Raw genomic sequence first — 16,881 nt, 5'->3', positions numbered from 1 at the left:
TGGGAAATGTTTTTTGAAACACCTAGTATTGCTGTTCATTGTTACGTACAATTGCATATAGTGGGGTGGCTTAGTGAAATTATCGTGACACGGCGGACAAAAGCATGATTTTTTCACCAAAGGTACTTCATGATGTACCTTCTCAAAAAATAGGGTGCTCCAAGAAAATTGATGCTGGGAAGGAGGTCAGAGGTCAAAGGTCAATGACCTTTATTTGTGAAATAGGTTTTTTGGCTATTTCTCAGGTCAGGAATATCCAATCTGGATAAAACTTGGCAGGAAGAATATTGAGAACAAGTAAAATATTTTGATTGAATTTGGGGTGAATTTTCCAAAGGTCAAAGGTCAAAGGTCAATGAACTTTTTCTAAAAATCATGTTTTTGTTTATTTCTCCAGGTAGGAAGATTCAATTTTCACAAAATTTGATATGAACGTTATATAGAAGGTACCAAGAGTATAAACCAGGGGTCAAATATAATTGTTGATTTGTGCGTTGCCATGGCAACCCAAAACGAGGGTTTTTGATTGAAGTTAGTTACAGGAGGCTATTTTCCAGTTTGGAAGAGATTCCATTTGAATAGGTACAACTGATCAACGGGATGTATAGAGGTTTGAAATACTTTTCATTAGTGTTAAGTGGTATGTTGCCATGGCAACTACATATATAGATTTTGGTTAAACTTAAAGGAGACTTCAGAACTTATGAATTTGAAGAGATTTCCATCAGGGTTGGTATAATTGATCAACAAAAAAGTCGCCAGACAAAGATTTGTCACCTTTATAGCATGTGGGTTGAGTGAATGCAGCAACAATAGTAGAACACATCAGTGAGAGTTTGAGGAAAATTGGACAATCCGTTCTAAAGTTATGAATTTTTGAAGTTTCTGCTCATGCAGTCGAGGCTGGATGAGAAGACTACTATACCTTGTAATGTCACATGTGTACAACGATATAAAGAATGAATAAAGAAAATTCAACATAAATTATTTTCGCTTACAAAAGGATACTCGACTTCTCTTTCAGAAGGCAGGGGGAATAATTTTACCCTTGACATACGTAAGTAGCAAGTCAAAGAAACTATGTGAACTTTATTCAAAAAGTATGGTTTTGTGAAATTCTCATTTCATTTTCCTTAGAATGTGTGCATGTGACATCATACACTGTGGTAGTCTTTTCATCCAGCCGCGACTGTGCAGATACCTTAAAAAATCATAACTTTTGAACGGATTGTACGATTTTTTCCAAGCTTTCTGTGATGTGTCCTACTAATATTGTTGTATTCACTGAATCCACGTGCGCATGAAAGTGGACTTGTCCTTTAAGGACAGATTCTGAAAGAGCAGACTGTAAGCTTTAAAATGATGTATCACACAATTCAAAGGGATTCCCCTAACCTATCTAAATAATAATACCGGTACTGGAAAGAAAGCACACACTCTGGATAAGTATGAACTGAGAAAAGAGGCTGCATTGTCTATTTTAGCGTTTAATCTTTACCAAGCTGTCTCATGTCATTATGTTCATCTTTTCTTCCCCCCTCCAATTTTCATTTGAGTTTGCCATTATTAATTTTTGATGATAAGAACGATGCCACAAGGCATTGTTTCTTAAAAATGCTTCAACTGCTCCTTCAGGTCCAAAATCTACATCAATATATATTATTTTCCTGATCTCCTCAACATTTTCCAAAAATAAAGCATACACCTTTTATGCACTGAGTCCTCCTTTTTGTGGATAATTAAAGGCAAAAACCCAAAATTAGTGCTTGAAAATTATTCTTAAGTGTAAGTTACGGATACAAAGAACCTCTGTAAAAAATGAATCTGTATAATCAATGTTAAGTATTGTTAATAACACAAAATGTGAACAATATTTCTATGATAACATGTTTCCAGACTAAACCGTCCGCATTTATGCTTTAATGAGAAAAATACTGATATCTCTTTATATGTTTGCTTTGATTGCAAAAACTGTATATGGTAGGATGTCTTGTGATACAACTGGGGGGCATTTCATGAAGCGTTTTGTCAGATATTTCGTCTGACAAAATGTTAAAAGCTACTGAAATCCTTGCATCTGATTGGCTGAGAGCATTTTTGTCCGACAAGTTGTCGGACAAAAATGCTTCATGAAATGCCCCCCAGGGGGGCATTTCATGAAGCAGTTTGGTCAGATATTTTTCTGACAAACTGTTACAAACTACAGAAATCCTTGCATCTGATTGGCAGAGAGCAAATTTGTCCGACAACTTGTCGGACAAAATGCTTCATGAAATGCCCCCAGACCTACACATATTATGCATAAAATGTGATATCCTGAACATTTTTTTTTTCAAGTCACTCTCCCAAAAGTGTATAATATAGGACCTTTAAGTTTTTCTTGTGTTTGTTCCTGGCAGATTACTAGTACACAAATGCTCCAATCCATGATGACCTAACGGAAATTAAGGAAATTAAAATGAATATACTGAAAACCAAAACTACAAATACTAATAACTTACTTCATTCTTCTCTCCCCACCCCACCCCACCCCTTCTTTTTGGTTTCTTGATATACTCGTAGATCTAGCTGACTTTGATAATTGTCATTATGTAACATCATCTTCAATTGACAAGGCGATAAAACTTAACAATCATTTCATTATGCTGCTCGACTAATGGGGTTAGTTGAACTATATTGTTTTTAATGTACTATACTTTTTCCTCCTATCAATCACATGTATTTTGGGTGGAATGTATTTTGACATAAAGCATCATAGAATCAACCGCCTTTGGGGTCGGGAATTTTGTCATATCATATTGTGATTTAGATTCTGCTCTATGCCGATTTTGTTTTATTTCTATCAACTTTTTAAACTTCCCCATAGACTTTGTTCACCAGCCAACTACATCCCACCCTCTTTGGATAATGTGAACCAATCAAACATTGCTTTTACTTTTTAATAACATGTCTATACATAGCTATCAGACCAAAAATATTCAAACCGCTTTAAGTCTTTATGAGTGAAATTACAAATATCAATATATTTTTAAAAATATTCAAATTGTCTAAATTCAACTTCATCTATGAAAATAGACTTTTAACCTTTTTAAACATTTGAATAACCCCCACAAGAAATAAGAAACATATAAAGAGGGGAGGTGCGGACTATAAAAATTGCTTACGGGAACCAGGTAATCCCTGCGCTAAACCTATGGAATTCACACAATCTTGGAGGAAACGGGTTAAATTTGTTAGGAAATATGTAGGTCAATACCCAAAACCTTAAGTTCTCAATGGAATATGCAGCTCTTCTACTGGTAAACTAGTAGTTCTGGGAGAAAAAATGAACTGTGACATAGTCCTACACCTGGCTCAGTCATTGCCTAAGATTTAAAGTATCTGAGCCAGAGTCACATGTCACTCTTTGCCATTTCTCTACAGGAGGTAGACAGTACTAAAAAAATCCTTTACCAGAAATTATAGGAAATTATTTAATGAAAAGGTGCTTAAGAAAACTGGACTATTCCAACACACCTCCCTCAGGTCTGCAACACAGACTAACCACCTGTTACCATAGGAAAACCAGTAAAAATGGTGTATTACTGTAAACATGCACACAATATGTCGTATTATGGGTCTGAATTTTAAGACTAGCAACCATGTACATTGCATTGCATTGTACAGAAACCTGGCGAATGCCCTGTGTATAGTCTTTGAATTCAGACACTATTGTTATGTACAAATTAAGGGCATTTTCTCATCTTTTCTGTTAGCGGATTTCTTGGAGCACCCCCTAATTTTGATCCTCATATATATACAAATGTCTGAGGAAAAAATGACACTTTTGTCCGGCGTGTCACGATTATCAGTATATTTGTCACTAAGCCACCCCACTAATATCGGTTAATAACATGAGAAAGAGCAATGAAGTTAGCAACGTATTTAGTGAAGAGACAGGAAGGTAGAAAGAGACGTATAGACTGTGATTCATTGGCAATGAATAGAAAGGGAGCTCATGCAATTGATGTCACGTTGAGAAGTGATTAACTACTGCATTCAATCGCTAACGGTCTTTACATCGATACCGAGACCTTAAAGACCTTAAAGACCTTATATTAAGAGAAATTGTCATTGTTACATGGCATTACAACAAGTACAGCTACAGCATTCTCCAAACGTGCGAACTGGTGTCGTTACATACATTCCGCCCTATTTGACGATGTGGTTACGTAATTTGCGCTGATCTCATAAGTGGGTTAGTTTCGTGAGACTGATAAACGATGATGGGTAAATCGATGAAAACCGCCCCTTTGCCTACCCTCATGTTCTTTGAGGGCTCCGTCTGTGCTGCATTGTCGCAGCTCCTTTGGCGTGAACTTTGAACGGAATCTCCCTCCTTTACAATGCCGATGCGTGCGGGTTTAAGAACCGCCTTGTGTGCCAAGTGTGTGCGGCCTTTTCGCGCTCAGTTTGGTCGACAAGGAAGCACGAACATGACATGAATACCTACCTACACACAGGTGGCGGAAAGGTGAGTTATAATATAAATATGTGCTGCTTGTAATGTGATATTTCGTGATCGCTTCAATGTTGATCACTGAATGTTGATAAGGCAATTATGTGATGCAACGTGCTTTTAACATCCGCGTAGTTCAACGAGGCCGCATCGAATTGAGCCGGCCAGGGCTGCAGGGGTAATGTCTCGTCACTATTATAGTTTGTGGGGTACGTCCATCGAGGCGGCATTGCTGATATTCGCTAATTACTCGCGACAGCTGACCGTTCATTCCGCCCCGTTCGCGGCCTCATTGCGCTTTATTCAATGTCTAAATACTATATCTTTGTGGTGTTCAGTTAACGGGCTTGGAACACAATGTTGGTCTTTTTCTAGAAAGTTCACCAACAGAGTGAGGTACGGTAAAGAAACAATTTTAACAGCTGCTTCACGTGCGTGTCTCTGATGCAGACTTAGAAATGACAGTGCATCAGTTACTGTTGTTTGATTCATTGTCAACGGGAATATAGGCCTAATTATTTAGAATGACTCCGCAATAATCATTTCAAGGCAGATTAAAAAACGCTAATTGAAACCGTATGAGTAGCTGGTAGCTCTGCAATCGAGTGAAACAGCTTCTCAAAATACTCTTCGGTGCGGTGTGATGTGATCAGTCGTTCATCTTCACTAAAATTATCCCGTAGCTTTGCGTTACCATGGATACGTCACTCGCGGGGTTGACGTTGCCCAGCAAATTTGAGACCGTCATCAATGTAAGGTTCTATACTTGTCTTTCCTCACGCGTGCTGAAAACAGAGAAATTAAGGATATTCGGTCAATAGTCTCTGATGTCACTTGTTAAAAATTCAAATTATAGCGCAGTAGTAGCCAACGTTGATTAGTATAAATAACATTCAGAGTATTTATCTGTTCTAGCTATAATAACATATAGATGCATACTACTGATCTTTACAATCGTACTAGCGCAACCATACTTTGTCAAAGTGTTTATTTCTAACCACAACCATCTATACAGTGCGCTCAAAATGTCGACGCGAATCCCGTCAATCATCTTTGTAATAATCATATCAGAATGTATGATAAGATATACGTGTTGTCTATCCAATATTGAGAAGCCGGTTTCTCAGTACATTTTGAAACTTGCATGAAGGCTTTTTCAAGGTAATTGCTGTTAAAGTGATCGTGCACATTATATATTTTTTTCTCTATGATATCAAGCAATAAGCTTATTTTTTTTTGGAGAGTATACTACAGTATAGTCTTGAACCACAACGGCATAGGTTTAGTGTCAGGGGAATTTTGCCTCCTCTGACACTGCTTTGACAATAACTTCGAAACAAAGCAGGAATTGAGTTCTCGACGTATTTCCAAAAAAAAAAAGAATTAATTCTCGATCATTAGATGTTCAGCGGGACTGTTTCCCCATAGCATTTGATGCCAATTAGATCTACGATTTGATATACTGTTTGATGAAAAATATATCACTATCAAAATGATTTACCTAACCATTTCAACTTGTATTAATATTATGATTACTACTACTACTACTACTACTACTACTACTACTACACCTGCTACTCCTATTATTAATACTAGTAGTAGTACTAGTACTTCTTGTTCAACCACTTCTGTTGGTGTACATAACTTGTAATTCGATGAATACCGTATAAAATACTACTGTTTCGTTTTTCCCGCATGTAAGGGTTAATTTTAGTGTTCCGCCAGTTCTGCAGCCTCTGCATATTTATTTTGTGATTAGATATTCTGATAATGTCTAACTAGTTGGTCATAAGACTTCCGTGTTTGTATCATGATTTCGTCAGATGTTTAGGACTTCATGTGCAGCACGACATCACATTTATGAGAAGACAGAGCCAAGATCAATCTTATTCTTCAGGAGCAAGTAAAAGGGAGGATAGTCTTCATTCAAGACTGGCCTATCAAGGAGTGAATAATGGATGAAGAGAAGAAGATTCCATCGGAGAAGGAGGCGGAAGCCGAGCAGTCCGGGCAAGAAAACACCAGCAAAGCACAGTCTGATGCCCGATCGATGAGGTGAGGAGATGTGGAGATACAGTCAAACCTGTCTAGAGCGGCTATCTAAGGGAGTAGAAAACAGTGGCCGTTAAAGACAGGTGGTCACTAAGGCAGGTTTGACTGCGTATATAACCGCATAGAACCACACAGGCAATACAAGACATAATGACCAGAAATCACAAAATGATTAAAATCAAAGTCGTAATTTGAAATTTAGTCCACGGACTATAGTAAATAGGTGCATCTACGTTGTTACATGCGCATGTCAACATGTCTTTCTTATCAAATTTGTTGTATACACAATCGTAATTTGCATAATCGATGGTAGGTTTAAACTACCATTGTGCACTCCTAATGTCAATAATGTATTGCGTATAATGCGGAATGTTATCCCATCACCGGGCGTGACAAACCTATATGCCCACTCGCTGTGGACAACTAAATCTCGGCGTTATGGGCAAGGGAAATATTTGAACACCTACTTGCCCGCTTAAAGAGGTCTATTCCCTTATTGCCCGAAATGCCTATTCAGGCAAATAGGAAAAAATAATCATATTTGCAATGTCCTGACCAGTATGATAGAGAACAGACATTGATTGTAAGATTCGTCGTTCAAGAACAACTTTTACTTCTCGTATAAAGGGTCCAGAAAGGCGACTGTCCCATCACAAGATTTTTTTTTTTTTTTTTTTTTGGGGGGGGGGGGGGTCAAACCGCAATTTCTTCCCAATTACTTCCCTATATAGTCAGCGTCCACACAAGATGAGATATCTGTCAATGCGAAATCATCGAATGAGGAAGATTGTGAGTAAATTAGATGAAAGGAGCCGGGTTTAGATTAAGATTGTATGATCAATTAGTAATTCATTAGTCCGTGTATATACATTAAAATCTTATATGTAAGTGACACAAGAAAGTAAAAATTGGCAAGAAGACAAAGTAGACACCATTTGCTGTTATTGCGCTGGTTTAACTGCAATCAAGGAAAAGAAGAGAAATGATGGATTAAAAAATAAGAACAGGAAAAGAAGGAGGAGGAAGAGGAGAGAGAGAGAGAGAAGACACAGAATGAACGAAGGTTACAATGGCTGCTGTGGAGAAAGTCAAGCACATACAAAAAACAACAATAAAAAACACACGAGCGAGAGATGGAAGCTGAGGAAGAGAAAGCGAAAGAGAGTCATAAGATGTGAAAAAGAAGACCGAGCACTATATACAAGGCCTACATTCCGACCAACTGTAGCAGACCTATTGTGTAATTGTTCATTATGTCGTTCTTGTGTTTGGCATGTCTTTGACGACAGTTAAGGAAGTCTTCGATATGTTCAATGAATACAGCAGTTATCTACTCGACAGTTATGGTTTAAGGTCTATATAAGTCTATTTTCCGCCAGGTGTTCCTCGTATATCACTCCATATACGGAATATTTGCACTTGTGAAAACATTCTGAATATTTACACTCGTGAAAACATTCTGAATACATGTATTATGATGGACGAGATTGAGAAATCAGATATTACACATTAAAGGACAAGTTCACCATCATAGACATGTGGGTTGAGTGAATGCAGCAATATTAGTAGAACACATCAGTGAGAGTTTGAGGAAAATCAGACAATCCGTTCAAAAGTTATGAATTTTTGAAGTTTCTGCTCAGTCACGGCTGGATGAGAAGACTACTATAGCTCGTGATGTCATATGTGTACAACTATAATATCGTCGGTTGAGAATGATAAGGGCGTTAAGTTGTCACAAAACCCATAGTGTTCGAGACAACTTAACGCCCTTCTCATTCTCAACAGACGATATTATAAGGAAAGAATAAAGAAAATTTAACATATTTATTTCCATTTTTCTCGCATAACAAAAGAACACTCGACTTCTCTCGTTCAGAAGGCAGGGGGAATAATATTACCCTTAACATACGTCAGTAGCAAGTCGAAGAAATGTGCACTTTATTCAAAAAGTAAAGTTTTATGAAATTCTCTTTTTATTTTCCTTATATAGTTGTACGCATGTGACATCATACACTATAGTAGTCTCCTCTTCCAGCAGTGACTGCGCAGATACTTAAAATATTCGTAACTTTTGAACGGATTGTCCAATTTTCCTCAAACTTTCATTGATATGTTCTAATAATATTGCTGCATTCTCTCAATCCTTATGTATATGAAGGTGGACCTGTCCTTTAAGATGAATATCAAAGGTCCATTCATAAACTTGAAACTACGTATGAACATACCTACACCGCATATTGGCAAGCAGTGCATGCATATACCAAGTAATGACCGTTATACTTTGTACTCGACATGCTCGAGAGAGATAATGCTGTTTGCACATACTTCGATTTGAGATAGAGACTTGGGTGCAAGCATGATCAAGGAGCTTCAAAGCTCCTTGGTATGATGGAAATCGGTGGGAGGGGGGGGGGGGGTAACAAAGAGGGAGGGAGAGAGAGAGAGAGAGGGGGGGGGTAGGAGAGGGGGAGACAACGAACAGCGGCGGAGGGAGGCACAAAATGAGACAAGATGGGACATGAAAGACGTGTATATTTATATATTTTAGTAGCTTAACAGCGACCGGTCAATATTGACAAAATGAGTAATTCAATGAAATATGCCCCACCATCATTCTCAAATTCTTTCTTGAATATAATCTCTCTTCAAGTGAAGTTTACATTGGATTTTCTCCTCCTATGTCAGTTTTCCCCAGTTAAACCGTCAAACACAACATATTTCAGCTTACACACGCATCTGATTCATATTGTTCCCGCGTGTCTTTCATATAGTCACGTATTTGCTCACTATGTAATATATTCACTCCTATTCCCTCCCTCTTCATGTCTGATTTTTGTATTCTTTAATCTTATTTTCTTTCTTAGCGTGTCAGGGGAGTCACTCTACGCATTACTTGAACTCACAAAGAATGCCACTGATGAACAGATCAAAAAGTCGTACAGAAGAGTAAGTTTCTTTCTCATGATTTCTCAGAAGAAATTTGTGCCTGTTGACACAAAATTTTCTGCACAAAGTGGCCCATACAAGTGTCACTAAGTGCGCATACTGGTAGTTCGTCGTCGATTTCAATGATATTCCAGCGTTGTAGGCAAATCACGTATAATATTCTTTCGTCCACAGTGTGAATACAGGACGCAAGTTAGGTGCGCACGTCATTTTGTATAAAGCAATTCGTAATGCTGGCAAAGGCGCTTTAAAACAACATCTCTAAAGTATTAAACCAGTAGTCTAGGACAAGATGACTCCAAAATATATCTGATAAGATTTGCAACTAAAGTGTGTTCTTGATATCTCTAAACCTGTAGGTTTTCTGTTGTTTGTTTCCTTATTTTGTGACTAGTGAGCCATGTGCATTTGCGATTTTGATGGTAGCAGAACCAGTGTCACTACAAAATACCTCAACGTTGCGCTATGAATAAGTGTCACAGTCATAGTGTACGGCTGAAACTAAAGCATTCATTTGTAATAATCATACCAGTTATACTAATAAACACCCTGTTATCATGACAATTGTAATTCATGCTGTTGATATATGATTTATTTTTGCTGATTCGATATGGATCTGTGATCGAAATCAGACTAAAGCTCTATTCATTAGTTAAGTGATATTTTGTTTTGCACAATTTCTTACAGTACTTTAAGAAGGAAAACGCAGTCAGAGATTGTTCGGCGAGCATTCGATGCTAAACTGTCTCAAAGCATCAAACTCATTCTAGAATCTTTGAAGGTCTCATGCTCACTCAATCTTTCATTAATGGTCTATTATCACGGACGGAGTAGGAGGTAACCGACTTGCAGGGGTGGGACAAAGGTTACGTAACTAACTCTAAGAACCTTGGGCCTAGATGAATCATAGGATGAAACATTCTTATTTCATTTCCATTTCTTTGTTTCATGATATTCCCGGTAAATCTCAGAAATACACCCGTGGCACGGTGATTTCCTGGGTCGGTTAACTCCACAAAACGAAGGTAATAGCGGTGTGTTTGCAGGCGCGTGTAAACATTACTAGCCTCCATCGCCGATATATACTCAAATCGGCTGGTATGTTACACCAGAAAATTGTATCTAATAATTATGTACGTTTGTGTGGCTGTGAATATGTGTTGTTGATTGATAATATAACAAGCATGGTCCTAATTCTCCTTTACGGTTCTTTTTTTTTTCAGTTAGCACTGAGGTATCACCCTGACAAAAACAGAGATGACCCTACTGCAGAGGACAAGGTAAGTTTGACCAATCAGTAGTGACTTCTTGTTTTTATTTTCCAGTAATGCCAGTGGAGGGTTTTTTTTTTAATTCTATTTCCATGCATTGCTATAGGGCCTACTCAAATGATGTAATATTCTATATCAGGGGTACGCGGTGTGCATGTCAGAAGATGTCAAAAAAGGCCAAAGTTCTTTTTCCCCCGTGTTTCTTGTTTTGCATACATACCGTTTATCAAAAAATCTCATATTTATCGGAAAGCTCTGTCTTCTACGAAATCAATTAACAAAAGTCAAGTGGTGAGTTTTCAAGTTCTAATTTCGATACGTGTATTATTTTATTTGCTTTTATCCGTAGAGGAACGATTACTTTTGACCTATGACTTTAAGGAAAACAATACACAATAAAAATCTTACATGAGACGATTTCGTTCGAAAATATATGCTCGTAGAGTGGAAGAAATACATGTCGAAATTTACTCCGCGCCATTTAAGGACATTGATCATGATATTGTTTTTTGATTCTAATGAATTATGAATAAAAATACCGTTAATGTTTGTAATGTATACTTTTGATCATTATCATATTTATCGGAAAGCTCTGTCTTCTACGAAATCAATTAACAAAAGTCAAGTGGTGAGTTTTCAAGTTCTAATTTCGATACGTGTATTATTTTATTTGCTTTTATCCGTAGAGGAACGATTACTTTTGACCTATGACTTTAAGGAAAACAATACACAATAAAAATCTTACATGAGACGATTTCGTTCGAAAATATATGCTCGTAGAGTGGAAGAAATACATGCAGAAATTTACTCCGCGCCATTTAAGGACATTGATCGTGATATTGTTTTTTGATTCTAACGAATTATGAATCAAAAATACCGATGATGTTTGTAATGTATACTTTTGATCATTATCATGACACCGAACAGTTTAAAGAAATCAATCGGGCACACAAGGTATTAACAGACGAGAAGAAGAAGCAGATTTATGACGAGTACGGGTCGCTGGGTCTGTACATTGCAGACCAGGTGGGCGATGACTACGTAAAGTGGTACTTCATGATGAACAGTCGATGCTTCAAGGTAAGTCTGCGTTTAATCTTGTTTTTTTTCTCTCTTTACGTCATTTACAGTCATTCACATCATTTAGATGCTTTCTCAGAAAACAGTAAAATGGGGGTAGGCACAGAATAGATGAGTGACTTTAATTTACGCAGCGCGCGAACAGCATTCACACAATCATGTCATGTGACATGGTGACCGGGGGAAGAAGAACAGAGCGCAGTGCAGCTTGTCAACAGACCAACTCAGTCAGTTGCCGGTCACCGTCTTTTCTATCCAGGGAAATTTTTGAAGATTTCTTTGCTTATCATATGACCAGCACCTTGCAGCGAAATTGAAAACATGTTCAGTCTTTATACCAAATTAAAGCCGAGGAAGAGTAACAATGAACGGCATGCACTAGTTATCCCAGCGGTCACCAGCTCTGCGCAAGTTTCTTCTTTGTTTGAATATGAATTCCATAAAAATTGTTACATCGGACAAACCATGGGCGTCACCAGGGGGGGGTGCGTTGGGTGCGAACGCACCCCCCTTCAGACAAAAAAAAAAAAAAAAAAAAAAAAAAAAAAAAAAACCTTCAGGCTTCGAGCGACCTCAACGCCGGGCGCTAAATAATTATTCTTTTTGATTTATTTTTTGTCAACTTTGCACCAGAGACCCCCCCCCAAAAAAAAAAAAAATAAATAAATAAATAAATAAAAAAAAATAAAAAAATCGTGGGCAAAAACAATTCGCACCCCTGGTTCTGGCAGCACTTTTTTATACGTATCTACTATAGTATTCTTTACAGTGTTTACTATTTAGATAGATTTTGGACATCCTTCCCCGGCTTGGTCTCTTCGACGCCACCTCGCTGGTCATACCTCCCCAAGTCATGAACATAAACCGACACCCTTGACTACCAGTGGCGGATCCGGGGGGAGGGGAGCGCCGGGCGTCCCCACCCCCCCCCCCCCTTAAATTTCCGAAGCGAAAAAGTATAGCTACAAACGGCAGTTTTTCGACTGTAAAAAACTAATGTCAAAATTTTCAAGCTCGCTCTCTTCGCTCGCTCACATTGAATCGTTATGCACTTTTGATGTTGCTGCCAGTAATTGCCGGCAGTTCGCCCGGTGCCCCTCCCCCCCCCTTAATGCAAAAAGAAAAAAAAAATACAGCTACTAACGGTAGTTTTTGGACTGTATTAATATCAACATTTTCAAGCTTGCTCGCTCCGCTCGCTCGCATTAAAATTCTCCTGATATTGCTGCCAGTAATTGCCAGCAAATGCGCCCGGTGCGCCCCCCTTAATTTCGAAAGCAAAAAAGATATAGCTTGTAACGGCAGTTTTGGACTGTAAAATGTCAAAATTTTCAAGCTCGCTCGCATTTAATCTTTATGCAATTCTCCTGATGTTACTGCCAGTAATTGCCTGCAGTTGCGTCCGGTGCGCCCCCCTTAATTTCCAAAGCGAAAAAATAGCTACAAACGGCAGTTTTTTAACTGTAAAACGTCAAAATTTCAAGCTCGCTCTCTTCGCTAGCTCGGATTGAATCGTTATGCAATTTACCTGATGTTGCTGCCAGTACCTAAATTACCAGCAGTTACGTCTGGTGTGCCCCCCCCCCCCCTCGTAATTTCGAAAGCAGAAAAGATATAGCTTCTAACGGCAGTTTTGGACTGTAAAATGACGAAATTTTTCAAGCTCGCTCGCATTCAATCTTTATCCAATTCCTGATATTGCTGCCAGTAATTGCCAGCAGTCGCGCCCGGTGGGAAAAAAAGATATAGCTTAAAACGGCAGTTTGGGACTGTAAAATATCAAAATTTTCAAGCTCGCTCGCATTTGATCTTTATGCAATTCTCTTGATGTTACTGCCAGTAATATTGTCTGCAGTTGCGCCCTTTGCGCCCCCCTTAATTTCCAAAGCGAAAAAATACAGCTACAAACGGTAGTTTTTGGACTGTAAAATGTCAAAATTTTGAAGCTCGCTCGCTCCACTCGCTCGCATTAAAATCCTCCTGATATTGCTGCCAGTAATTGCCAGCAGATGCGCCCGGTGCGTCCCCCCCCCCCCCCCCAATTTCGAAAGCAAAAAAGATATAGCTTAAAACGGCAGTTTGGGACTGTAAAATGTCAAAATTTTCAAGCTCGCTCGCATTTAATCTTTATGCAATTCTCTTGATGTTACTGCCAGTTATATTGTCTGCAGTTGCGCCCGGTGCGCCCCCCTTAATTTCCAAAGCGAAAAAATACAGCTACAAACGGTAGTTTTTGGACTGTAAAATGTCAAAATTTTGAAGCTCGCTCGCATTCAATCTTTATCCAATTCCTGATATTGCTGCCAGTAATTGCCAGCAGTCGCGCCCGGTGCGCCCCCCTTAATTTCGAAAGCAAAAAAGATATAGCTTAAAACGGCAGTTTGGGACTGTAAAATATCAAAATTTTCAAGCTCGCTCGCATTTGATCTTTATGCAATTCTCTTGATGTTACTGCCCGTAATATTGTCTGCAGTTGCGCCCTTTGCGCCCCCCCTTAATTTCCAAAGCGAAAAATACAGCTATAAACGGTAGTTTTTGGACTGTAAAATGTCAAAATTTTGAAGCTCGCTCGCTCCACTCGCTCGCATTAAAATCCTCCTGATATTGCTGCCAGTTTGCCAGCAGATGCGCCCGGTGCGTCCCCCCCCCCCCCCCCAATTTCGAAAGCAAAAAAGATATAGCTTAAAACGGCAGTTTGGGACTGTAAATATCAAAATTTTCAAGCTCGCTCGCATTTAATCTTTATGCAATTCTCTTGATGTTACTGCCAGTTATATTGTCTGCAGTTGCGTCCGGTGCGCCCCCCCTTAATTTCCAAAGCGAAAAAATACAGCTACAAACGGTAGTTTTTGGACTGTAAAATGTCAAAATTTTGAAGCTCGCTCGCTCAACTCGCTCGCATTAAAATTCTCCTGATATTGCTGCCAGTAAATGCCAGCAGATGCGCCCGGTGCGTCCCCCCCCCCCCCCCCTAATTTCGAAAGCAAAAAAGATATAGCTTCAAACGGCAGTTTCGGACGGTAAAATTTTCAAGCTCGCTCGCCGAATCTTTATGCAATTCTCCTGTTGTTACTGCCATTGATTGTCTGCAGTTGCACCCGGTGCGCCCCCCTTAATTTACAAAGCGAAAAAATATGGCTAAGTAAGGCAGTTTTTGGACTGTAAAATGTAAAATTTTGAAGCTCGCTCGCTCCGCTCGCTCGCATGTAATCGTTATGGCATTCTCCCGATATTGCTGCCAGTAATTTGTCGTGTCATACCGTCATTCCATAATCCAACCCCCTCCCACAATCTCCCCTTTGCTCGTTCCGCTTGTTCGGGCTCGGTTGCGTTCATGACATCTGTGTAAGAATTATTACCAGAAGTTTATTTAAATCATACCATTGATAGGCAAATTATTCAATAACAATTTACTTCAAAATATACCGATACCTTAAACAAGTGGGACTGTTTCAAGTCGGTATAACACGCAAAAAACCATCATTTACAACATCAAAATGCATTTTCAGTTCTAACCGTTGGAGGGGGTTAACCCCCTTTCACACCCTCCCCCTCGCTCGCTCCGCTTGCTCGGGATCGGTCGCGTTCATCATATCAGTGTAAAATCAATACAAGAAGTTTATTGAAATGATAGTTTATAGGCACATTTTTCAACATCAATTTCCATCAACTTGGTACTGCTACCTACAACAACTGGGACTGTTTCAAGCCGATAAAAACACGCAAAAAGCCTGCAACAAATTGCACCCTTTACAACATCAAACATGACAAACTTGTCAAAATGCAAAAAGTTCTCACCGTGGGAGGAGGGGGGGGGGGGTGGGTGGACAACAGTCACTTCCACACCCCCCCCCCCCCTGCTCGCTCCATTGAAAACTAACCCTCCCCTCCCCCCCCCCCCCAAAAAAAAAGAAAAGAAAAAAAAAAAGATGAAATCCTAGCTTCACCGGTGCCCTTTCTCCGCTTGGTTTCCCTAAAAAAAAAACAAAAAACCAAAAAACAAAAACAAAAACAAAACACAAACAAACAGTATGAAAAGTCCAGGGATTATATTCCAAATGTCTCTCAAAAAAATCTCGTTACATTAGGGTCAAAACGCACCCCCCTTGAAAAAAAGCTGGTGACGTCCCTGCAAACTCATGCATTATCCTGCTTTCAGGACAAGTGAAGTGCCTAGCCAGCTGAGAAAAAAATAGGAAGGAAAGACCATTTGTACCAATGTATACCAAGAGCTAATTACGAGCTGGCTTTATTGCATTGCATCGTATGTGGACGACAATGCTACCGAGCTATTTCAGTGAAATTGTGACAGGGTCCTACAATGGTGCTTTCCGTAATGGCGGTGCATAGCCTGAATTCCTGGAGTACAGCGAGATGGGAAGAGAAAGGATGACGTGCTGTCTCTTTTTCTTACTTTTTCTTAATCGGAACCAACAACATCTCACAAAACTTCTTACATCGGACTTTCATAAAGTTCTTATCAAGTCTTATTTCTGGATAGGATGCATGGTGATGAGTGAGAGTATCACCATGAAACAAAAAAGCACAGTGAACACCTTAATGATGATACAGTATATAGGCTCGGGGTACTCCCGTATAAAAGTTACATGGATTGATACTGACCTGTATCCAATCAGGGCCATGCCAAATTCTTCAAACTGATGCCAGGAACACATCCATCTGTCTCCCCGGGCTCGATGAAGAAGCAAGCCGGCTAGGTGCCACCGCTAACCCCCTCTTGACCATCGCTTTTGATCATCACTGCTGCTGCATATGACATCCTTGAGTTCTATTAGCTGTGAGAGGCATACATACATATATGTATCTCCATGACTGACACGTTCTTAAGAGTAATATACTAGTAGAAGAAAACGCCGTTCCTCGGGCAAAACGGAAAAGCGCACCCAGGGCGGGTCCTGTTACTACCGATGAATCTTGAAGGTTAAATCGTGAAATTTTGCTCCTGTTCTGGCTCCTTTTTTGATGCGTGGTGTCTTGTCAGTCCTGGTAGAGTCCTGGTAAGGTAGACTG

The 16,881-nt window shown here is 39.3% G+C and overlaps 1 protein-coding gene across 1 annotated transcript; it reads left to right on the top strand.

The window, feature by feature from the left end:
• Positions 1 to 4,579: 4,579 nt before the first annotated feature.
• LOC139718797 (dnaJ homolog subfamily C member 5B-like) lies at positions 4,580 to 16,568 on the top strand. Its single transcript, XM_071630261.1, has 6 exons — positions 4,580 to 4,676; positions 6,322 to 6,553; positions 9,418 to 9,499; positions 10,723 to 10,779; positions 11,698 to 11,850; positions 16,488 to 16,568. Exons 2-6 carry the CDS (start codon positions 6,453 to 6,455, stop codon positions 16,566 to 16,568), a joined length of 474 nt encoding a protein of 157 aa, XP_071486362.1. The 5' UTR covers positions 4,580 to 4,676; positions 6,322 to 6,452.
• Positions 16,569 to 16,881: the final 313 nt, after the last annotated feature.

The sequence above is a fragment of the Diadema antillarum genome, unplaced genomic scaffold (genome assembly GCF_040938485.1).
Source record: "Diadema antillarum isolate AM-2024a unplaced genomic scaffold, OU_Dant_1.0 scf00000099, whole genome shotgun sequence".
Classification (NCBI taxonomy): Eukaryota; Metazoa; Echinodermata; class Echinoidea; order Diadematoida; family Diadematidae; genus Diadema; species Diadema antillarum.
The sequence above is the reverse complement of the archived record's forward strand: the minus strand, read 5'-3'. Positions and strand labels throughout refer to the sequence as shown.